Genomic DNA, 24471 nt, shown 5'->3' on the forward strand with positions numbered 1-24471 from the left:
TCTCTTGTAACTGTGTGTTAGTTGCCAGTCTGAAGTGTTTGAAGCAGAGGATTTATGAAATGGCACATTTGATAAAAGGTGCTATACTCTGTGCTGCTACTTCATGAAATACTCCGTACCTATGTCATCATACATAAGGTTTTTTTTCCAGGATTAAGTTGTTAAGAAACTGGCTCATAATGGAGTCAAGTGTATTTCTTTTCCAATGATCTACTCTTCCAAAAACCAGTATTTTTTAAAACCTTTTATGATGTGATTGCAATTGAAGTCACGGTGGTGCTCATGTTTTTTTTTGTCAAGGTAGTTTGTAAAACGTCTGTCTTGTTTTAATCAAAACTAGAGTGGTATTGGCATGAAATTGCTCTAACAATTCCTCTGTATTTTGACTTTTAAAAGGCTCACTGTATTTTAAATATATTGTTAAAGACATCTGAGAGTCAGTTTGCAGTCCATTGGTGCCACCTGTTTTTATATGGTTTTAGACACATTGCTTCCGCCTGAACCCTTCTCCACAATCTTAGTGTTCTTGTTCCCAGGAAATTGTGATAAGTATTAAATAATAAAGTCAGACACAATTAACTTTATGAATATTATTTTTCTTCTCAGTCAACAGAATTTATCAAACAGAACATCATGGTGTCCAGTGGGTTTGTTGGAGGCTTTTTGTTGGGGCTGGCATCGTAAGGACCCGAATGTCTCTCTGCCTGATGGGATCCATGTTGGTGAAGAACAGTTGTGGTGACACGCTGTCTGCAAGCAGTGTGGGTCACTGGGCCTGCCAGAGCAAGACAAGTGGACTAGCTAGAGAACTTGAGAGCTTTTACATTTCAGGCTTTTGCCTCTTGAAGCTTGGCAAAACTAGGATTTGCTGAAAAACTGTGCAGTGTGCTCATTATAGCATTTCTGGGCAAAACTGGTTCATCCTCATCATGACTCTTTTTATCTATGGCCTTTCAAGATCTAGCATTTTTTAAAATGTTATTCTTGGAATATAGCTATGTAACCATACTGTAAGGATGAAAGCTCCATTTCTATGTTTTCAGTTAAATATTGTTTATTTAAAAAGTATTTTTCTTCATGCTGTAGTTGGTAGTATCTATGACTACATACTGTATATGATACTGTAGTTTCAGCCTCCTGGCTGTCCATCTTCTTTCGAAGTCACTGCAATAATAATCAATCTGTAATACCTTTTTACAGAGTATTAAATAACAAAAAACCATGAGCTTATTAAAGGTGAAAATTAACTTTGACTCTCGCCTTTGTGTACATAGAAAATAAGAAAGTGTCTCAATTATAGCCTGCAGGGACCTGGTGCCAGTGTTTGCCCAGACAGGTTTTTAAGGTGGTTTTAGTGATTTGTTACTGTTATTCTAAAGAAGTTGAGAATCCAAACACTCAGTGCATTTTTCTACATTTCAAACTTGTGCACCTTTCAGAAATTTCTACCCAAGGAGGAGTTTGCTCTGCCCTGATTCCTCTGGTTTTTACTGTAGCAGCAGATGAATGTGAACTGGAATCTCTCCCACCAGGGTTGTGTTGGGCTCCTGTTCCCTTGGCTGAACAGCAATAGTGGTTCATTGGCATCGGATGGATGGATGGGTGTGAGCTTGGGATGCACAGGACATGGGATGTTGGATGTATTAACCTTCTAAATATTTAGATTAGTGCGTCCCTTGGCTCCAGAGGTTTGTATTACATGTTGACCTCGTGTTTGTGGTGTGCTTGTGGCCAAGGTAAGGTATGAAGCATGTCCTGCATACCTCTCAGCTTTAAGGGTTTCATCAAGCCTGCTTAAGGCTTTGGAAAATAAATCTTAACACACACGCCTCACAAACTAAACCCAAGGTACATGAATGGCCATGAATCCTAAATATTTAGTTTTATAGTGAATATCTGAAGTTACATAAGCACAGTTGCAGTTTACTGGAAATGGGAAGCCTGTGGAGGAGTGTGCCTGCTGGGCTGAGATTTAGAGAAAAACAAAGAAAGATGAAAATGTTAAAATGTGAAAGCCTTTGCCGTAGTGTTCAGCCCAAAGAATAATGGGAAGGTAACCAACAGTCAGCTCTTTTTTGCTGATGAAGCTCATGGGTTTTTGGCATGTCCAAAGAGTACTGAAGCCAACTGCTGTGAGTCACCCTGACTGGAATGAACTGGGTGTCATGAAGGGCTTTGGAGATGAAGTGACCAGTACCAAGAACCTGTAAATGTGCATTTTTGGTGTACTTTGTGAAAGGATTTAAAAGGAGCATATTTTAGTGAGCTTGCTAAAAAGGCAGCTCATGTGACTAAGGAATACACTTCATTGTTAGAATTAAAACCAAAAATACTTTGCAAGACTGATTTCTACAGAGGAAAGTTGTTCTGCTACTCTGTTGCCATCTGAGATTTTCAGTCAATGAATCAAGAATTTACTGAAATATGTTTGAGGGTTCTATAGTTTTGTTTTTTGAATTAGATTTATTTGGTGATAGATTTTTTTAAGCCTTTGGAATGAGAGACATAATGTTGCACATGTAAAATTGTCTGAGGGACTAAGAAGGCAAGGAGAAATGGTGTTATTGAAAAAGTGAACACTGGTGGTTTGTACTGGGATTGGCTTCATGTCCTGGACTCATGACTGGAAAAGGAGAATGGCTACTGGAACAGCAGCACTTGCTGATGCAGTTCCTTGGGCTGGTGAGGCAGAGGGGATGCTGCCGGCAGCTCCAGGTACAGCTGGCAGGGTGAGGAGGTGATGGAGTGGCAGCTTTGGTAAAGGACCACGACATGTAAGTGCAGCTTTTCTTGCAGCTACCTGAGATTTTTTATGTGCCAGCTCAGATCGGTCTCACCTGTCACTGTGTGAGGGAATGCTCTGTAAAGGTACAGTCAAAAAATGGATGTTGATGGCGTTGGGAACAGAATGGAGTGTAACAGGAATATTTAGTTTCTGGGGGTAAAATCTTCTCTGGGATGATTTCAAAGTTACTGTTGCCCTGTCTGACAAAAAAATAATCCAGGCTAAGAAGATTCAGAGGAGAAAGTGTGGTGAGGCCCTGGCATAGGGTGCCCAGAGAAGCTGTGGTTGCCCCATCCCTGGAAGTGTCCAAGGTCAGGTTGGACGGGGCTTCAAGGCTTGGAGCAACCTGGGATAGTGGAAGGTGCCCCTGTCCATGGCAGGGGGGGTGGAACTGGATGATATTTAAAGTCTCTTCCAACCTAAACCATTCTGTGACTATATGATTGTAAAAAAAACATGGAATAAAATTTTTTGAAGAGCATTTGGGAGGGGGAAGAAAAATCAGTTTTAGAAAGATGATTAAGAAGAAAGGTGTTAGAAATACTTAAATCAATGAAAGGCTGACCCAGCATTTCTATGGGTTTTAATGTATAGCTGAAGAACTTACCTGAAAGGTGAAAAACATGGACCTAGCAGTGGGAAACAGCTTTCCATACTGCCCAATGGGTCCATGGAATTAATTTCCACTGTGTGCTACTGGGACCAAGGAAGAGCCTCCATTCAGGGAAAGATGGGGCAGCATTGCAAAAGTCTGTTATATCTAATGGTGGGAAAAAAACCACTTCAGGTTTCTCTGGCCATAGTTAATATTGTTTGGTGCAGTTCATAAGAAAATTATTCCAGTGGGCAGCTGATCCTATCTTTTCCCTCTGCAAGCTTGTGTAATTTTTTCCCCTCAAATAGTTGTTAGCAGCCACTTTTCAAAGTTGAAGGCTAAGATAACGATTGAGGAAGGCATGGCATATATCCCTCTAGTGAACAGCTTTTGAAAGCTTATTAAATAGTGCATTTGGGGAGAGATTGCTAATAAATCATCTATTTGTTTTCTATTATCTTAATGGGATAATCAATTTCCTAAAATTATTTCTTTTTAGTTAAAGCAGCATTAGGCAGTTTTAACTTAAAGTGAGATGCCAGTGTGATCTTATTACTGAATTTTAAGAGGCCAGAATTTGGCTGAAACTTTGAAGGCTGTTTCTGCTTCAGCAGCCAGACTGAAAATTAAAATCTTGTAGTTAAAAGATAGAGCTGCCTCCGAGATTCAAGTGCGTTTTTCATGAGGGCTTAAGAAGGGAGGATACAAACAGAGTAAAATGCAGGAGTCAGGACTGTAATTCAGTACTTCTGCCTGTGCAGATTCCCTAAATTATAGTGCATAGAGTAATGTGAAAAAGAATCTGTAATACCTCCCCCTAACCTTTTGAAAATTGTTGGAAATCTCAAAGAATTACTTTAAAAATCAAACTTTTATGGTATGCAACTATCTGGGGTCTGTAGGTGACAGTGGAAAAATGTAATGTTCACCCAAACTCAGCACAAGTAGAATAATGTGACATTTTGGAAGAGAGATTGGGCACAAAAAAACCCCAGCGTTTTGGTCACCCTAGGACTGTGCATGGGGTGGGTGAGTGGTGGAGGAGAACAAGAGTCAAATCTACCAGGGGAAGGAGGTGCCATCCTCCCTTGCTGGACTGGGAAGCAGGTCTGATGCAGTGTGGTGATGTCCCAGTACTGGGACACGTGGAAGAGCTGGTGTTTCTTATTTTGGGGCAGTTTGGGAAGTGAGTCAGCTGACATTCATCAGGACCTGGAAGACTGGAAACCAATTTTAATTAAGATAATTGTGGGGTGAGTGCGCACAAAACATCTGGTGCTGATACAGCACAGCCTGAACCCTTGATTGTGTTTGGTCCCACATTCAAGCTCGGAGGCATCTAAATCTTGGAGTGCTGCAGGACGTGGCACAGAGGTGCAATACAGGATTTTGTGCTCACAGCCTGGGCTGGACACAGCACAGCCAACTCCAGCACAACTGGTGCCAGGCTTGGACTAGGAAATTTTGCTGGACCCAGGCTGGCTCAAATTTATAGTTTGGGTTAACCAGTGCAGTGGTACAAATTTGCCTAGTTCATGGATTCCACACTCAGAGGTTTTCTGCCTCCCTTTTCCCAGTTCCTCAGAGCACTCCATGTTCCTTCCTCCCTGCTTTAGTTTTGCCTGCCTTCTGGTTTTTTTCACAGCTCCTGGAACAGAGCACCACAGCATACACTGAGCTGTGAAACAGAGGAAAGGCAGTGCTTCAAAATGAGGTGAAGTTGGGAATAAATCCCACAAATCAGCTCAGCTGTGGGACTTCCTGACAGCTAATGCCTCTGGCTTAGCTCAGGCAAGCTGGAGACCACATTCCGTTACCTTTTCCTGGGAAACCTCTCCTGCTTCCTAGACCAGTACCTTACCTTCCAAACCATAAGGTGTTTTGGCATGAGATGTCCTTGGTCTCTGCTGCTGGCACATTTGGGTGTGGATGTTATCTCAGTGTTCATGGAGCATGGACAGGAACTTGGGTCTGATCACCTCAAAGTTTACCTGAAGTCACTGGTAAGCAATTGAATGTGCTGCTTGAGGTGGAAATGCTCCAGCAGGAGGGAAGGAAGACAGGTTACACCCAGGATATTTTGCTGCCCGTTTGATAGGATGTTTACCTGAGAACTGAAATATATTGTTATACATTCAGTCCTTGATAAGGGTTTTTCAGTTTCACCATCAAACCCCTCATATCCGTAAACTGTAAAAAACCCCATTTCTGCACATGTGGACTGTATATTTAAAAAAAAAAAACTTAATAGAAGATGTTAATCCACAAAGAGAATTGAGTATTGAGCTATATGATTCCCATTTAATATAGATCATTTGAACTTTGATCTCAACAAGAGGCTTTTAAACACTTGCCACACACACTTACGGGACCTGGAGAATTAAGGACCAATATCTACTATCATTTGTAATTGAACATCTTACTTTCTTTAAGTATTAATGGGGAAGTAAAGGTTATTTTGTTTTCTTGTGTGCTTAACAGACACCAAACTCACACTGCAGCCAAATTACAAATCTTTATTACAGATTTCAAATCCTCTCCAGTGAGATAATCAAAATGCCTTGATAGCCTACATGTTGCTGAGACAGAAATCTAAGCCAAAATACATCTGAATGAATCCCTAAATGTAAGAAAACCCTACAGATGTGTGAAAGGAATGTTTGAAAATCAAGTGTTGCCAAATATTTCAAAATCCACCTGGGCCAATAAAGAGGAGGAAGGAAAATTAACAGCAATCAGGGAGCCTATATTCTTAATGCTCTTATAACAGTGTATGATAGTTAAAAAACATTGAGAAAATGCCTTTCTACAACATTAATAATATTTTTTCTATTTATGTGGAATATAAATATGTCATATGATGTATGATATCTAGTCTCCAAACTTTAAAGCTGAATTGCATGCTGGCTTCTTTAGGAGATTTGTTTTGAGGCTGCCTGTGCAAGTACAGCCAAGCACGTGCTTCAGCAACTCACCAGTTTGTATGTGAAAGCAAAGGTGGAAAAAACCGAGGAAGGGATGCACACATATTTCCTCCTTTTATGTTATTACAGGAGTCTCTGGTTAGGCTTTGAGACCCTCGGGTAGTCTGCACAGAATCAGGAAGCAAAGCACTGCTCACTCTGGGGGAGTTAGGGGTAAGGCACAAGAAGAGGAATTTGTCTGTCTGAACGTGGATGTCAAGCTGGGTGCCCTATATCCTGCTTATGTCAATGTTCTGCGGCAAATCTGCCTTACTGTAAATCAAAGACTCACTGAACGGTTTGGGGTTGCAGGGATCTTAAAGATCATCTCATTCCAAACCTCTGCCATGGTCAGGGACACGTTCCAGTATGCCAGGTTACTCAGGGCTGCATCCAGCCTGGCCTTGAACAGGTCCTGGGACAGGGCAGCCACAGTTTCTCTGGGCAACCTGTGCCAGGGCCTCACCATCCTCACAATAAAGAATCCTCCTAATATCTGATCTAAACCTGCTCTCTGACAGTTTGAAGCCATTCTCCCTTGTCCTGTCACTCCCTGCCCTTGTAAGCAGTCTCTCTCAAACTTTTTCATAGGCCTCCTTCAGGTACTGGAAGGCCACAATTAGGTCAAAGCCTTCTCTTTTCAAAGCTGAACAATCCCAGTTTCCTTGGCCTTTTGAACCCCATAGGCAGAGATTGCAGGAGTAGCAGCTCTGCTGGGGAAGGTGTGGAGGTTGTGGTAAACCTCAAACTGAATTTGAAGGAACCCTGCAGTCACTGCACATGACAGAAAACACAGGCTGAGGTGCCTTAGGAGCAGCATGGTCAGCAATTACGGAAATTCATTATCTGCCTGTCTGTACTCAGCCCTGGTGGGACCTCACCTGGAATACCATGACTGCTTTTGAGCCCCCCAGTTCAAGAGGGGTGTCAAGAAATAAGAAAGGGTCCAGAGAAAAACACCTAAGCTGATGAAGGGTCTAAAGCATCAGGGCTACAGGGGGAGCTGAGCTTGTTCAGCCTGGGGAAGCAAAGGCTCAGGGTGAATCTAAAACAGCTACAGCCACCTGAAGGGGAGTCACAAAGATGATGGAGCCAAACCCTTCTAAACAAGGGGCAGCAGCCACAAGTTGTGGCTTGGGAAGGTCACACTGGACATTAGGAAAAGATATTCCAGCAGGAGGGTGGTGCAGCAGTGGGACAGGTCGCCCAGGGTGGCTGTGGGTGCTCCCTCCTCAGGAATTTACAGGATTTAGCTGAACAAAGTTGACCTTACAACGCTGGTTGATGCCCAGCCATCCTGCTGTGAGCAGAAAACTCCAGTGCTCCCCTCCTGTGAACATCAGGTGTTATTATCCCACCCAGCTCCTCCATCCTTCTCCTGGATTTAGCCTTGTGCTCTTTCATGTCTGAATATGCAACAGAAATGCTCTCTGTGGCTGCTCTCTTCTTTCTGTTCACTCTGAGCAGGAAAAATAGATGCTGAGGGGGGCTGTGGCACTGCAATTAATACCAGGTTTTCACTTAAAAAAAAAAAAAAGCGAATTTATTTATTATATCAGCATTGAAAAGGTTAGAGACCTGCCTTTTTTTTTTTTTTTGGTGATATTAGATTTGCTTTTAGAAAATTAAGATCCTCTGGTAGCTGACACACAGGAATTTGTGTACGTGTGTGGTTTGCTTGGAGCTGTTGCAGCAAATTCTTAAATATGGAACAGCTGGAAAAATGCATTTCTGTCTTTTTTTTTCCAATAGGCACCCCTACACTAATTTAAAAATAGTAAACTGGGGCAAGGTAAGTATCACAGAGCTTGATGTAAAAAAAATACATCAATAGAAAATAAGGAATAGAATATGTGATGAAGATTGACACTGCAAGTAAAAAGGGAAGAGGAAAAAAAATAACACAGAATAACACAAGATGCAAAGTGATTAGGGAGCACCAAGAGAGATGGGAATGGAAAGTTGGTGACAGATGAGGCTGATAAGGCAAAGGGCCTAAAGGAATTCCTCGCCCCAGTAATCACAAAGGCAGCAGAAGGCAATATCCCAGGAACTGGGATTTGTTTTCCTCAGGGAAGGAAGGAAAATGTCAAAAGGTTTTACTCTCGCACTGGAGTGGATAATAAGGCAATTAGTACTATTAAAAAGTTCCCAGGGCACCCAGACTGGGGTAATAACTCACATCCTGGGATTGTAATGGGAGTGGGAGATGCTGGAAAGCTTTTGTGGGGGACAGTTGTGATAACTTACTGGAATGGGAATTACTGAGGACTGGTGAGTGTTTAGTGAAGTTTGGGCATTTACAGATCTCTAAGCTTGACTGCACTTGACCTCCGGAGAAACGAGACACTGGTGAGTCATGGCTGTGTAGATTTGTAAGTGGCAACATGAACATATCATTAAAAACACATAATTTTAACATACATACCACAGGAGAAGTATATAATACAAATGATTTGGAGTCTGCTGCACAAAAGATTTATGCAAATAATCTCTATTAATAGGATTTCTCAGTGCAAATCCTTTCTTGTCAGTAGGAGAAGAGCAATGGCATGCTTACGATTTACTTTTCCAAAGGGTTTCTTGATGTTTCTACAATTTCAAATGGTGTTTTTCCCTACATTAATATATATTAGAGAGGAAGCAACTGCTAACCTTTTGCAAAGCTCTGTAAATATGTGAACTATGCAGTTTCTCATCCACAGGTTGAATAAGAAAGGAAAGGAATACAAATCCTTCATATGCTGTACCTACATACACCTCCTCTTGGTCTCCACACCTTTGTATTGCTTGATGCATTTCAGAAAGAAATATGATTCCTTTATAATATAGTTTAACTGCTGCCAATAATATAAAAATGAAGTAAAAATAACAGGCAAACTTCTCTGCTTGGTATTGTGGGCTGGTTGAATCCTGTGCTGCCCAGAGGAGTGAGATCTTGTTACCCCCATCCAATGGGATTGGAGCTGTGGGGTCTGCCCATGGTAGGGGTGACAGGGTATGGACTGACAGCCCAGACTCATCCTACTCCTTCCTGGAGCAGCCTGAGATGAAAAAGGGCTGAAGGAATGAGACCAGGCAGAGGGAAGGTCACAAGCTGCAGAGGGTGTTTCATGTACCTTCTCCTACAGCTGCATTTAATTCCTTCCTTGGAGAGCACCACAGGGACCTCTGTTCAAAGGGAAAAAAAAGGAAATAAGGAAATGGGATGGAAAAATCTGAACCTTTTGATGGGAGCAGCCTCTGCAGAAAGCATTTGGGTAAACCAGTCCACCTCTAGCTGGCAGGAGGAATCAGCTGCCCGAAGATGCCAAAGAAAGGATGGAAAAGATGCTTCCCACAGTGCTTCCACAGTTCTCAGCACCAGCAGCACACCTCTGACTGGGCTGGCAGAAGGAAACCAGTGAGGCAGGAGCTGTGGGAACAACAGCCTGTGTGGAATAAACACCACTGGGAAAAGGAGAGGAGTGTTCAGGGGCACAAAGGGAAGGAAGTGGCCCCATCTACAGAGGCCACCCTGCCCAGGGCACTAACACAGCACCTGCCTGAGGGGCTTCTTCTCCAGGGCAGATGCAGGCCCAAATCCCAGACAGGTGTCAGTGGGACATGATCATCCCTGTGGGGTGGCCAACAGACCCTCACAGAGCCTGCAGTCCTCTTGTGGTTCCCAAGGCTGGGGGACCTGCTGGGACCAGAGAGCAGCTGCACTGCCACAGAGCAGCCACAGAGCTGCCAAGGGCAGCCCTGACAGGACTCCCAGAGCTGGGACCTTGGGCAGGCCCCTGTCCTGCTCCCATCTGAGGAGGAGCTCCCCTCCGACACCAGCTCGTCCTCCAACACGGCCTCTGCTCTGCTTGGCGCCTGCTGTGCCAGTTTGGATGTCCAAGCTCATCTTTGGTTGAATTTCAGCACTCAGGAAAAATAAAGCCATAGCGGAATCCAGCTGGAATTATCCTGCAGAGAGCCAGAAAATCTGGTAGGGAGCCAGTGAGTGGCTGTGTGTGCCCATGTGTGTGCACAAGCAGGCACCATCCCCCAGGGTTTGTACACTGTGACCCCTTTGAGTCCTTGCTTCACCTCGAGGTGTCAAAGTTAATTCCTGCTTTTCCAGGAGAATATGGACAGGACACAGCCATACCTGTGTTTTGCAGCAGCTTCTCTCCATGTGTGGGACAGAACCCCTAAGGCTGGCAGGGACGTCAGGAGCTCAAAGTGATTTTACCGTAAGGGACAACAGGCATCCCAAAAAAGCTAATTATGCCTTTGCAGTGGGAGGTAACACCAAAACCACAACCTGATCATCCCTAAATTCTGACTGGTCCCCAAACATCCTCACCTTTTTTTTTTTGTTGTTATTTTAAAGGATCCAGTGTCTACCTGCAGGTGTTTTCTCTCTTGAATTCTTGAGCTCTACCCCAAGCCTGTCTCAGCTTTCCCACCTCTGGCTGTAATTGTACCTCTCTAATCTGTGCAGTGGCTTTCTGGGGGCTTTCTCAGGGCCTGACTTGAGGTTACACAGCTGTGCTGTGCCACAGCTGTGCCTTGGGTCCTTGGCACAGAGGCACCTGAGCTCCCCAGGGAGGGAGGCTACAGAGACAGGGAGAAGAGCACTGCATTGCCTGTGTTATGGTGTGGGTGTTTTGGGAAAGACAACCAAACCTATAAAACCATGCTTTGCTCCTCAGATCACACAGATGGGCATTGCTCCAATTCCTATTGACTTGGGGGTGACAAGGCAGTGCCTGCAGCCATCCCCCATCACTTTTGCTGCTCCTGAGGAGCTACAGGACCTGTAAAACTAGTGTGTGCTGAGTGAAATTTGAGCACAAGTATTTCTTCAAAGTGCTAAAAGGGATACAGTTCCTGTGCAACATGTATTATTCTCAGTTTTGGGGTGGGTTTCTTCCAACCTGCTCAGCACTGGGAGATGCACACATAGTCTTGTTTTCTCCTTGCTTCTTTCTTGAGCCCTTCAAGACAGTGGGCAGTGATGGACTTATCTCCCTAGACCTGTTATCTAAACTGGAATGGTGGTGTGAGGTATCCACAGGTATTGCATGGATTTTCAAAGGCTGTCAGCACTTCTCATGGATGAGTAGCAGTGCTGTCTGATCCTGGATTTCAGAGAGGGCTTCTGTTCCTTGAAAAACAGGCTCCATTTTTCACAGAAGGCAAATGGAGTTTTGTGCAATTTTCTTTCTGAAGACACACCCAGAGCAAACACACACAGCTGAAGGGGCAGCATCAGTCCTACCCCAATGAGTAAATGCTCCTGAGTGACTTCCAAAATCAGTGTATTTTGGTTTTGTTGATTATCTGCACCACTTTTCCTAATCTCCAGCATTGTTAGAAGTAGGAAGTGTTATTATGCAGATTACCTAATGTAGCTTTCCTTGGCTCAGCAATCAGTGACTTAGGACACTGCGAGTTCAACAGGGGATTGGAGGCACCAGTCAGTTAAAGTCTCCAAACATTTTTGTTGGAACAAAATTGCAAACCTTTATCTCATTAAAAGAATTTACAGATTGCACATGACACTGATAAATAAGAGTATCAATTTAATGTCGGACAGGTCACCTCCCAAAGGAATAAAACCTGTGTTTGCAGAGGGATACAGATGGTTTTGAAATGGTCATTCCTGTCTCTTCCTTTTAAGAAAACTGCCTATTTTGTGGCCAAGTGGTACAAAAGCAAAATAATTTGGTAGAGTTATTTTAAAGCCAAAATCAGGTTCTCAGAAAATCTGTCTCCCAGTCTTCCAGTAGTTACAAGGTTGTTATAAAGAGGATTATCATCAACTGCTCATCATATCCATCAAAACAAGGACAAGAACAAATCAGCTTTGAAGTAAAGAAGATTTAGGACAGGAGATACAGAAAACTTCCTAATGATGGGAATCATGCAGCCCTGGAAGACATAACCCAGGAATGCCCCTATATACCCATGACAAAAATCTGTATTGTTGCACAGAGGGATTTAAATCACAATGACATAAGAACGTTTAATCCTGGCATCTGCTATATTTGTAACTGGAATGTTTTATCAGTCCTTTTTTTTTTTTTTTTCAGATCCTGTATTAATATTAATATGCCAATGAGTTGTATAAAATGACAAGTGGTGTTTGCAGTATCTCACTGTGATCTAGAAAACAGGTGGGGGAGCAACATTTGAAGGTGACACAAAGTTATCTAGGTTAGGCTGAACCAATGGAGAGAAAAGAATTCCCAGAAGTTTTGTCCAGTCTGAGCATGAAGGCAGTGGGACAATAAAGCTGTGTTGATTCTCATCTATGCAAAATTGTGTCCAGCAGATGGACAGACCTGAAGTCCTCTGCACAGTGCTTGGTCCTAAATCACAGTCAGCAAAGTCAGGGAAAGACTGGGAAATTCACCTGGAAGCTCAGCATACACCAGTGGTCAAATCACAAACAGGATGTTGGGGGACATTTGGAGTGGAATGGAAAATAGGTTCAATATTGTGACATTTCAGTGCCATTAGTGATTCCCCTGGAATACTGGATCTGGTCCTGGTCAGCCTAATACTCTGCAGAGACCTGCTCAGAAGAGCTGATTTAGCTTAAGGAGCTTACTCAGATCTCTCTGCAGACAGGAATGAGCTTTGGCTTTCTCCTAAGAGATATTTTAAGGATCTCATGGTAGGTGACTGTTCCCCAACATCCTTCAGAATAACCAGGTTTTCTCCCTTAAAAGAGAGGTGGCCCTTTCTCTATCAAGACACAGAAATGTAAGGCATGATTAATGAAAATTGTGAGAGAAGCTGGGAAAAAACCCAGATGAAAACGGAGGAACCTGATTTACCCAGGAAGCAATCAGAACTGTACAAGCTAAAGAATCCAAGAGCAGGTTGGCTGGGCACTCCTGACTTTTTAATAGTAAGACAGCAAAACCCCCAGTGACACTGAGAGGCAGGGTATGAGAAGAGAGGAAGGCTGTTCCACACAATGAGGGGATGAAGCTTCACTCCCTTACAGCCTTACAGGATTAAAGAAAACGTCATCCTCTCCTCAACTGATGGGACAACCAGCATCTGTGCTGGAAGGGCTGAAACATAAGCAGCCCCAGGGCTTGGGTTGCTGCACTTCAGATTATGACTTTACTTGATGTAGAAGCTGGATTCTCTTATTTACTCTTCTTTCACCAACAAGCAGTTTAATCACCAGGTACCCCGCTCATATGGCTTCTGTATTTCTCCCTGACAGCTCTGGCCTAGCTACCTCCAGAGACAAAATGTCCCACCCTCTGGATCATTACCTGTGATATCCTTAGTCATTTCTGAGTGAGGATACAGTTGCCAGCTGTGCAGAAGGAAAAGGGACCTCAGGAACAAGCCTGAATATGCACCTTGGAGCAAAAGGTGAGACAGATTGCCATGAGTGAAATGCCACCTGTCCCTTCCCTTTTCCAGTGAGGTTCCAGCCAGGCCATTACTGCAGAGACACACCAAAATATCCTGGGTGAGAAACAGTGCATACACTCATTTACAGCATCCCACTGACCCTGGGGTGGATCAGCTGTACCTGGCAGAAATCTCCCTAACCTGTTGTTACAAGCACTGGAAGATGAGGCTGCTCAGGGCCATGATGCTCTTCTTCACCATTGGAGCATTTTTCTGGTGCAACTGGATCACTTTTTGTCATGTCTTATCCACCACAGCCATTAAACACAGATAAAGAATCAGTTTTAGGTACTACATGCAAGAAAGCCCAAGGTTTGAAGTATCTTCCCCCACACTTGCTACTCTCCTCAAAGCATTGGCCCAACCATCCAGGATGCAGAACCACATCAAAATGCTGTCAGTGCTGGGGAGGTTGTCTCCCTCTTAACTGTAAAGCTTCTGGAATCTTCTCCTTGGCCACACCTTTTCCTGTTATTTGGCTTAGAAACACAGGCTGCTCACAGCCACCCAAAAAAAACAACCCCACCAACCCTCATCTTCTTCTACCTACTGCATCCTCTTTTAAAAAGGCCACAATTAGTCCCAGCTGTGAGAGCACACACCACTCACCTCTCTTCCTCCCCAGCTCCCTTCAATTCAGGTGGTCCCTGTATTTTACAGCTATTCTAGACCCCACAGTCTCCAGCATAGGCACCTGCATAAGCACTGGCAACAGAACCAGAGAGGATCTCACATTTTGTCTGTTTGAAAGCTCCCTCCAAACATACTTGTCTGCCCAGTCCTCCCTTGGCCCCCAGCACACACCCACACATATCCTTGTGTGCGGCCCACATTGCTTCTCTTGTACCTACAACATCTGTTTTTCCTTGTCATAAAAGGAAACTTGGTGGATTTGGAAAAAAGGCAAATCATATCAAGCCTCATCTAATTTTTAAACTGCATGTAATTATAAATCACCTGATTGGTTTAGTTTTTTTTATCAGGAATCACAGGGGTGGTGATTGTTTCTAATTCCCTGGCTCCACAATTCCCTGCCCCGGCTTTTAACAGAAGCACTATTTTTGTCCCCTTCTAGTCTTCTTTAAAATAGGCACTAAGCTTTCTGAGCTTCTCAGCATCTGCCAATTTTCCTACCCATGGAGTAATTCTTCCCTTGTTTTCCCTTTTTGTTGCTATAAAAAAATACCCTTAAAATGCCTTATTAGTATAAGCAAAGAATAGGAAAAGTATTTTATTTTGTGATTTAGACTTTCTGATTTTGTCTCTGTATGCTCATGCTGAGATTTTTTTTTTTACATTCATTTTTAGATATTTGACCTAGTTTCTGTGTTCTGTGCTTCCCTTCTTGCACTTGAGATCATAGAAGAGCTTGTGATTTCACAGATATCTCCTACTGCATTTTCTATCCTTTCTACACACTAGGATATTTCGTGATTCTGCTGCTACAGTCTTTTGTTTATTTATTTATTTTTATTTTTAATGAACCATCAACTCATTCTGGAACTCTTTTCTTCCATGGATTTGATTCCCAAAGGAATTTATCCTCTGTATTAAGTCTGCTGCCTTCAAGTCCTTTGCCTTGAGGTTGACGTTCTCTTCCCCGCATTCCCTGAGGCTTACAAATCCTGCAACTCTCTCACCAACATCGTCCTCCACTTGCACACTCCCGAGTTGTTCCTCTCCCGTGGTAGGAACTCCAGGACTCCAGGGTCCCCACCTGGGAAGCTGCTTTCTGTATTGCTGCCTGGCAAAATGCTGGTGACACTCACCAAGGGCTGTCCCCTACTTTTTCACGTCCCTCAGAACTATGAGGGTGGTAAAAGACCCCCTCAAACCAATTAGCTCTTTGTTGAGTTATTTTTTTTAAATGACTCTGCTATCTGCTCAAAAGTGAGTCTCCTCTCTCTGAATTTCTTAGTTAGGGGAAGAGGCAGAATGTAACAGATGTGATTTTTTGCCGCATCATTTCCTGCTACCGTTCAGAGATCAGGTTTATCGCGCTCCACACTCTTTGTCTGAGAAGGGATGTGTGTATCCGCTTTTCCCTCGCCAGTTCCTATTTCTCCAGTTCAGTTCACTGCTTTCCATTTCTCCCTGCTGCCCACAGCCTCACGCAGACCCTGCAGAGCATCCTGGTGGGAGGGGAGGGCAGAGCCCTGGCAGTCCCTGAGCCTTCCCTGCTGTGAGACACCAGAGTTGCACAGAGCAGTAAGTGCCCTTTCACAGGCAAGACATCTAAGGGAGATTACTTCACCCTTCCAAAAAATCACATAAATTTTGCAGTAAAATTTTGCCCAAACCAGCAGCCACGGCTTGACTATCAGGACCACTTTGTTTCCCATTTCTTTAATAGGCAGCTTTTCTTCTTGATCATAAACCGCTTAAAATTTGATGCTGAGATCACGCTGGATCACTCAGTTCAGTCTGATTCGATCTTGTCATCTTCACTATGAACTGTCCCTACAATTTGAAACAGAAACATCACAGCTACATTAAATACCAATAAAATTATGTGCAAATACAAAGATTAACTCATTCTAACTTGATTTTTCACAGCATGAACCTATCCTCCTCATCCACATAAAAATCATTCAGCCGCAAAAGGCCCTTGAGCATAGCATGACATTTACAGCATCTCTGACTGTTTCTTGTTTGTTTCTCATAAATTTCCTTTGGTAATAACTTAGTCACTCAGCAACACTCTACAGCACACACATACATTACATGATTATCTCATATTTTATACAACACACGTTAAAGTAATTAATTTTCCCTGGCAAATGTCATACCAGTTAGTTCATCGTTAGGAGCCAAATATTTGTGCAACCATTTGTTACAAATATATGCACAACCACACAACACTTCAGCTCCCTGGTATTTATTAAGTGTAATTTAAAGGGACACTGTTGATGTTGTTACAGTCTCAACTTTCATGGTAGTTTTTGTTCCAGTTGAAATTCCCTTAACTATTGAACATCAACTCATTTATTTATTTATTTATGAACTTACCTTGCTGCACCGTTTATCACACAAAAATAAATATGGTCTTGCTGTGGTGTGGAACATGCTAGTGACCAGCAAATGTCTGGCATGGCAGAAGGCTTTCTTCTCTCATTTCATCTTTATCCTTTCATTGACAAGATCTGGAGTTTGCCCCATCTTTAAGGTAGAAATACAGCAAAATAGGTACCTCGTTCATAGAAAGAACTGATTTTAATCACAAGCTCAAAATGAACTCCAGGTGAAGAGATTTCTTTCTGTGCTATCACAGGTTGCCTCCAAACAAAGAGACAAAACCCCGCCAGGACAGCAGCTCAGATTTCAATGGATGGAAGGCAAGTTAGCCGTGAAACATCAGGATCAGTTGCCTTGAAAAATACATTTTAAGGGCATGAAACCACCTCTGATAGACAGTGAAGTCTGCTTCTCCCATCCTGAAATTAGGTCTTACCCATACTCCTCACACACTGATACAAAAGCAAAGCCCTTCAAAGTGCATTTAGAGAGCCGAAGAACAGCAGTGGAGCCGTGCAGAGAGAAATTGTGCTCAGAGAGTCGGCAGGCTGAGCCAGACGTCTCCATTCAAGCTAACAGCCCAATAAATCCTATTCCCTGAAGATCACTTATTCTTCAGCACGTTCAATCAACAGGTTTGGAAAGGAGGACCCGACACTTTTCTCACTTATTTTGGCCTTCTATGACAAAAGCGGCAGTGAAGAAAAGGAGCAGAACAAGTGGGAATGAGAAGGGGCAGGAGGAAGCACAAACGAAAGAAAGCAGAAAGGCAGGGGAAAGAAATATTGAGAAGAAATATTGGGAAGACATAGCAGAGGAAAGCAGAGATGAGAGTGACTGGAACAGTGCAGCACATCGGTGAGAGAGAGTTCTTTTAAGTTATTGTGCATTGCTACTTTTTATTGAAGGGAGACGCACTCAGACTGGAACAGAGAGAAAAGCAGAGCTGGGAGTTCAGGAGAAACATGAACTATCAGAAAGGCAGAGTGCCAAAAAGTCTGGTTCACTAAACTTGGCCAAAAGCTGAAGGGAGATGTGATTGCTATCTGCCATTATGTAAGGAGAAGACACTGGACAGCAAGAAAAAAAGATTACATTATTCAAAGGACAATGCCAAAACAAGGATCAAAAGGATCTGTTTCCCAAGAATGCCCTTAGGCTGGAAGTTAGAATAAAGTCCTAATCAGTAAAGAAATTAGGTTTGGGGTAAACCTCAATTCCTAACCTATTCATAACTGACCAATTTCAGCTGGTTTTGAGAAGCTGGTATTGACCAAGACTTTTGATCCATACAGATGACCCAGCTATCATTAAGACAGAGCTTGATTAAAAAAACAATTTCTGGTGTAGTGCCTGCAATTGCCAATGTCTTGGTCTCTGTGACAAAGAGGATTACAGTCACTCCTGTTCTGCTATTATCCTGGCAGGCTTCACCAGTTTTGAGACCACTGCTTGGAAACCCAAAGTGCACTTGCTGCTTTGATAACTTATACTACCTTAATTTTTTTCCTATGGACAATGAGCTATCATATTTGAAGCAGAATGGATGAATTCTCAAAGCAGCTTTGATCTGTCCTAGGTCCTCAAAGCAGCCTGCAAGAATAGCTTGAAAGCTTTTTATTTAAAATAAGTGGCATTTCCTCCCCTCTCATTTCGAAATAGATGCTGAATGCAGGGCAAATTCTACTGTCAGCTTGATCATGAAAGCAAGTAGAATTCTAAACCAGCCTTGATCAATAGCAGTTTCTGGTAATTGACTGTAATCTATCTATCTAGTTATTGCCATGGGAATTTTAAATATTGTTGGTGGGTTTTTTTGTTGTTGTTGTTGCATCCATCAGCTGCAGAGATGAAGCTTGAAAATGGAGGATGGGAGAAGAGGGAGGAATTGATCAGTCATGCAGCCTCAGCTAATGGTGTGTCCTCAAGGCAACTTGCAAGACTTGGGGAAACGCTGACAGAATTTTCCTGGGCAGAAGGGAGCAGACTGGTAGGTCTGGCTGAACAGAGCCAGGGCTGGGGTTTCTTAGCGGCTTGCAGTGCCTCGTTGGCTGGATGAGAGAGCTTTGGTAGTGGGCATGGAGAGTCAGGCTACTGGCAAGTTACACCCCTGGTGGAAAGCAGGAAAGGTGTATTGACACTTCTGCTGAGCCAAACCCCTGTTTTTTGTCAGAAAGGCAGCATGAGAGGAAAGCCAGGAAATGTTTGTGACCTGCATGAGTTCAGTCCCATCGACATCCCAAAGAGGTCAGGAGTGAAGGAAGGAGAGTAAGTACAGTCAGGAGGGTAATAGCCACCTCCCTCTTTTATTGTGCCCACAGGTGCAGCTCCCCATTTGTTCTGCAGTGTCTGACAGAGGTTTGGGTGCTGCACTTGACTGACAGCAGCATTTCCCTGACTTCCATGGGACTGCCTGGGGGTGGTTGCCCTGTCGGGCTGTGAGAGTCACTGTGCCTCCCTGCCTCGGGGGCTTTGTGTTCCCAAGTGATTTATCTTCACCCTAAAAGCGATGTTATCTGGAGGGAGGAAGGCATGCTTGGCTCTTGCAGAGGTGACACACAACTGGGAGGCCTCAGCTGCACTTTGACGTGTGGTTACGTTACTGCCAAGCTCCATGTTCGTACTTCGTTCCCATCGGTGTTAGGAGTGTTACTTAAAAGTTTTTCCAACTCTTCCCAGCAACTGCTGCATGCTGTATTAAATGCATGTCTATAGCTTAATTGAGAAAAAAAATCTGCATTCCTCTCTGAATTAAATTAGAGGCTTTTCTGTCGGGTTCATTTTACCAGTGTGCCTGCATCTCAAATCAGCCCACATAAGGAGGGTGAAGAGGAGCTGAACAGCTACTCCCTGCTGCAGATCTCACTGAATATATGCAGCGGGGGCAGCTCAGAGGTATCTACCAGGCCCAGAATATTTCTCTTTTCATGTACTTTCAGAGGTGTGGGGGACAGAGGAAAGCAGCCCCCCATAGTCCCCCTGACTTCCATGACACGGAAGTCAGGCTGATTGCAAATATCCCCTGAGAAGCTCACACCTTATGTAAAAGAGCTGGGTATCAGATGAGCAGGAACTTCAAAACACTTCAAACAGGCACAGCAAAGTGAAACTTGCCCACCGAGCTTGTTCTGTGAGACAGAGCACTTCTTCTATCCAGTTTCCAGAGGCTGAGGAGGTTGTGAGATGGGATGGTGGGGTGGAGACACAAGGACAGGAAAACCAGCCTGTTGCAGGGCCCCTCACCCACAGGGAGTGTGCCAGAGAGGCAGCACCTGTGGGGATACTGTGCCTCCATCCCTCATCCCTGCCCAATACCTCTGCCCCCAAAGGGCATGGCACGGCACATCTCACTGAGGGGGCTCATGGTGGAGCAGGCTCAATTGGAGCAGTTGGCCATGGAAAGGTCATTCCAGCTAAGGAAACCTCTCAGTGAGACCCAAATGGCTCTAACTGTTTTTCTGTTCTCCTCTCCCCTATGACATCATCAGGAGGAAAAGGTTACAGGCCATGAGATGTGGAAATTCACACTTTGCCTTCCTGAGCCAGTAGGCAGCTGCAGGAATAATGCACCAAGTATCCATGTGGTACATGGCCAGCACAGATCTGTGGGCACAAAGGTGCCAGATTTTCCCCATGTGGGTTGTCTGGAGCACTCCACAGCTGCAGCCCAATGCTGTGGTCTCACCATTGTTTGCTGGCCACTGAAGAAGTATGTTCATGGGCTACGTGTTCATTGACTGGTGAAAACAAAATGAATGAGGTAATAAAAGACACGGGAAAACATAAGGAATCGATATTTCTAGGACTGTTCATTGATGGTAGCAGCTGACCCACAGAGTACCACAGTGCACAGCCACATTGGGGTTTGCCCTCCTTCCCCCACCGTGGGCTGGCCAGGCAGGGCTGTGTTTGATTCCCCTAATCCAATCCCCTATGTGACTTCTGCAATGCCTCCCACAGCATTCAGTGTTTTTCTAAGACAGGCCTAAGGAAGAGGGTATTAATAGGTAGTAATTTTCTATTCTTAATTTCTGGTACCTAATTAAGTGTATACCACAGTTCAGCTCTGATTCAGGTTTCAGTGTGCTGTATGACGATCCACATAGGGTCATAATTCACTTTAAACTGGGAAGCCTGGGAACAATCTGATTTTGGGCAGCCCAGCCTTACCATGGCCTGTAAAACCAGTCCCAGGAAGAGGACGAAGTCACAGATATGACAGAAGCAGAGATATGTCTTCACAGAGAAGCAACACTAAATTATGCTGATTTTAGTCAAACCTTCCTGGTCTCCTCTTCTTTCTAAATTTTCCTATTTTAAACTGACAAAACTTTATCAGACCTGGCCTTCCACTCAGACAAATGGTCTAAGCCTGGAGCCAGAAGCATTTGGTCAGAGTGAAAGCCAGTATTTTTTTTTTAAATTAAGCCTCTTTGGAAAGTTTTGCCTGGCTCAGTTTACAATTTGTACTCCCCTACTCATTTAAATTTTGCCAGTAAAACTCAATCCCAACACAAAGAGAGTAGAATAGCTGTCTTTTTATCACAAAAGCAGAGTTTTCCATGTTTTCCCCAGCTTTAGCTTCCCTCCTGCTTTCTCCCTCCTTTGAACTGTACAACTAATGCAGTCCTGTGTACATCCACCACTATCATCTGCACAGTACTGAGAACACACAGTTAATTTTCTACTGCCAACTGCTTACTGTTGTTGTCATTAACAATCTTCATTTAATAAAAAGCTTTTATCAAAATTGGTTTTCCTGGAGTACTTTCATTTTTCCCAGAAAAAGCATTAAAATTAATTTGTTTTCACTCAGTCTGTGCTACTGAGTGAATACAGCAAGGAACAAAAAAGATAAACATGTGAGAGAAACCCCAAAGAGAAGGTAATGTTGAAAGGAGCAATTGTGTTCTAAAGTAGATTATACTCTTTTTTTTTTTTTTTCATTTGAAAGAAAACAAAATTATTGAAGACTGGGAGAAAACATCAAATTGCAGTGGTGGTTTGGTGCACAAGGAGGTTGCTCCCCTTCTCTACAGTTCCCTGTGGCTTCTTCACTTGGGGAGGCGGAGGTGCAGAAAGATTTGACCTTAGGATTTAGGGACAATTCACAGGATTTTCTGCTGGAAATGCACTGGACTCTACTGATACTCTGCATTTCACTGACCTTCCTCCAGCAGGGCTGCTGTTTCCTTTGCATGTTTTTCACATGCAGCCTCTGCCCATACTGCCTGAAACCTTTGAACAACAGTTTATTATTGATATCAGAGGGGATATTCAGACATTTCAACCACCCAGTTATGCAATGAGCCACAAAAACAAAACAGGAGATAATAATTCCTTCCTTCCTTCCTTCCTTCCTTCCTTCCTTCCTTCCTTCCTTCCTTCCTTCCTTCCTTCCTTCCTTCCTTCCTTCCTTCCTTCCTTCCGAATTCCTTCCGAATTCCTTCCTTCCTTCCTTCCTTCCTTCCTTCCTCCCTCCCTCCCTCCCTCCTGAATGTCTAGCAAAAAAACAAAACCAAAAACAACAAAACAACAAATCAACCCCAAAATAATTTTCCCTGAACTGACAGTTTCAGAAACTGGAACATTTTTGGCTGAATTCCAATTCAGAGAGCAAATTCTGCACAAGTGCTCCCAGGGGCCTGGACAGGGAGTCCCTCCCAGGCTCGCTCAGACTGAACACATCATCCATGCTGTTCCACGAGCCTCTGTTTGAGGGAGGAGGGATGACATGTTATGGGAATTTCATGGTCTGATGCATCATAGAGTATGAAATATGGCAGGGGAGATCCACTCCATCCATGAGAATAAGGACATTCAGCAGCTGAAGTAGAGCTCCTCTGAGACAGGGTGATGGCAGATCAGAATTGGAGTATTTCAGTTTAAGCAATTTCATCCATAAACTAATTTTTCTGTAAAAAGCCGTTCTAATTAAAAAAACCCATATTAATGAACAGCTTTACGTAAAATGGAGGAACATAACATAGCACACTTGCTGTTCTCTGGAATTGGCTTTGGAAGTGATCTGGAATGCATCTTCCCTTATTAACAAGGAAAATGTTATTTCCATTAAAGAAAGAAACAGCCCTTCCCCCTGCCAGCCATCCGTGAGAAACTCTCACTGTATTTTGTGTTTGAAATTTAAATTTCTGCATAATACCACCCACTGTACAAAATGAATGTGATTAAAATGATGCTTCCTCTAATTTTCAATTAAAATATATTTTAAATATTTACCTTTCCACACTAAATGCAAATGCAGATGCATAGTACAGCTCTGGGAAACCAGAAGGTGGAAACCCACTGACCCAGTTTTGCCATCCCGGTGGACTAAAATGCAAAAAAACCAATAAAAAGCTGTAAAAGCATCCCACCTCCCCCAAGCCTGACAGGGCCCCAGAGTAAAATGTGCTGTGTAAAAGTCACAAAACGGAAAACATTAAAAATTAATTGGTGCAGAAAATGGCAAATGGGGTGAGATTTGCCCCATCTGTGACCCTGGTTCCAGAGGTATTGGGGGGCACCATGTCCAGTGAGGTCACTGCTCCTCACCAGGTGGGAGAGAGCAAGGGAACAAGGCAAAGATTTGGGCCTGAGGTAAATTTTCACAGAATCCTTTAGGATGGAAAAGACCTCTGAGATCATCGAGTCCAACCTATGAGCAATCACCACCGTGTCACCCAGACCACGGCTCTGAGTGCCACGTCCACTCTTTCCCTAAATACCTCCAGGGACGGTCATTCTGATGTCTTCTCAGCCTTTGTGAAAAAAATTCCTCCTAATGTCCGGCCTAAACCTCCCCTGGCACAGCTGTTGACTCTGTTCTCTCCTCCGGTCACTTGTTCCCTGGGAGAAGAGCCTGATCCCCACCTGGCCACAGCACCCTTTCAGGGAGCTGTAGGGAGCAGTAAGGTCACCCCAGAGCTCCCTTTTCTCCAACTATTGAGAGATGTGTGATGAAAAAGGCCACACATTTTGAAAAATTAAATAAATGGACATAGTATGTGCTAGTGTTGGATTTAATATGCATTTAATATTCAGTAAATAATGATGTATAATAAATACTATATAAATATATGTTTCATAGATATATTTTAGATTTCATATATTTATGTATTTTAATACATATTTATATATTGTAGTATGTTTATGTAATACATATAATATGTAATATATAATATTTAGATATATTTCTATATTTATACACATTAATTAAAGGAATCTATAAAAATAAAAATGAATTTATTTCTACTTCACTACCGCTGACTCCAGGCCGCCTCCCTGCACCCCCCGCACTTGGTGGGGCCGGGGCTCCTGCGGAGAAAAGCCGGGACCTGCTTGCATCCCCCCGGGCCGTATCCCGGGATGGAGCGGGTCGGGATGGAGCGGTCCGGGATGGAGCGGGTCGGGATGGAGCGGGTCGGGATGGAGAGGTCCGGGATGGAGCGGGCCGGGATGGAGCGGGCCGGGATGGAGCGGGTCGGGATGGAGCGGGTCGGGATGGAGCGGTCCGGGATGGAGAGGTCCGGGATGGAGCGGTCCGGGATGGAGCGGTTCGGGATGGAGCGGGTCGGGATGGAGCGGTTCGGGATGGAGTGGCCCGAGATGGAGCGGTCCGGGATGGAGCGGGTCGGGATGGAGCGGGCCGGGATGGAGCGGGTCGGGATGGAGCGGGCCGGGATGGAGCGGCCCCG

The 24471-nt window shown here is 43.8% G+C and overlaps 2 protein-coding genes across 3 annotated transcripts in view; both read left to right on the plus strand.

Annotated features, from left to right (window-relative positions):
- FUNDC1 (FUN14 domain containing 1) overlaps positions 1 to 1253 on the plus strand; it is a 46046-nt gene extending 44793 nt beyond the window's left edge. For both annotated transcript variants that reach the window (XM_042034500.1, XM_042034509.1), the window contains exon 5: positions 607 to 1253. In XM_042034500.1, the coding sequence (XP_041890434.1) occupies positions 607 to 684 (78 nt within the window). In that variant the 3' untranslated portion in view covers positions 685 to 1253. The remainder of the gene's footprint in view (positions 1 to 606) is intronic.
- A 22820-nt stretch (positions 1254 to 24073) lies between these two features.
- Positions 24074 to 24471, plus strand: part of EFHC2 (EF-hand domain containing 2) — a 59702-nt gene continuing 59304 nt past the window's right edge. The window contains exon 1 of the mRNA XM_042034537.1: positions 24074 to 24151. Coding sequence (XP_041890471.1) covers positions 24143 to 24151 — 9 coding nt within the window. The 5' untranslated portion in view covers positions 24074 to 24142. The remainder of the gene's footprint in view (positions 24152 to 24471) is intronic.

Source organism: Corvus kubaryi, unplaced genomic scaffold, assembly GCF_017639235.1.
Source record: "Corvus kubaryi isolate FWS band 111438036 unplaced genomic scaffold, C.kubaryi_AGA036_p1.0 133, whole genome shotgun sequence".
NCBI lineage: Eukaryota > Metazoa > Chordata > Aves > Passeriformes > Corvidae > Corvus > Corvus kubaryi.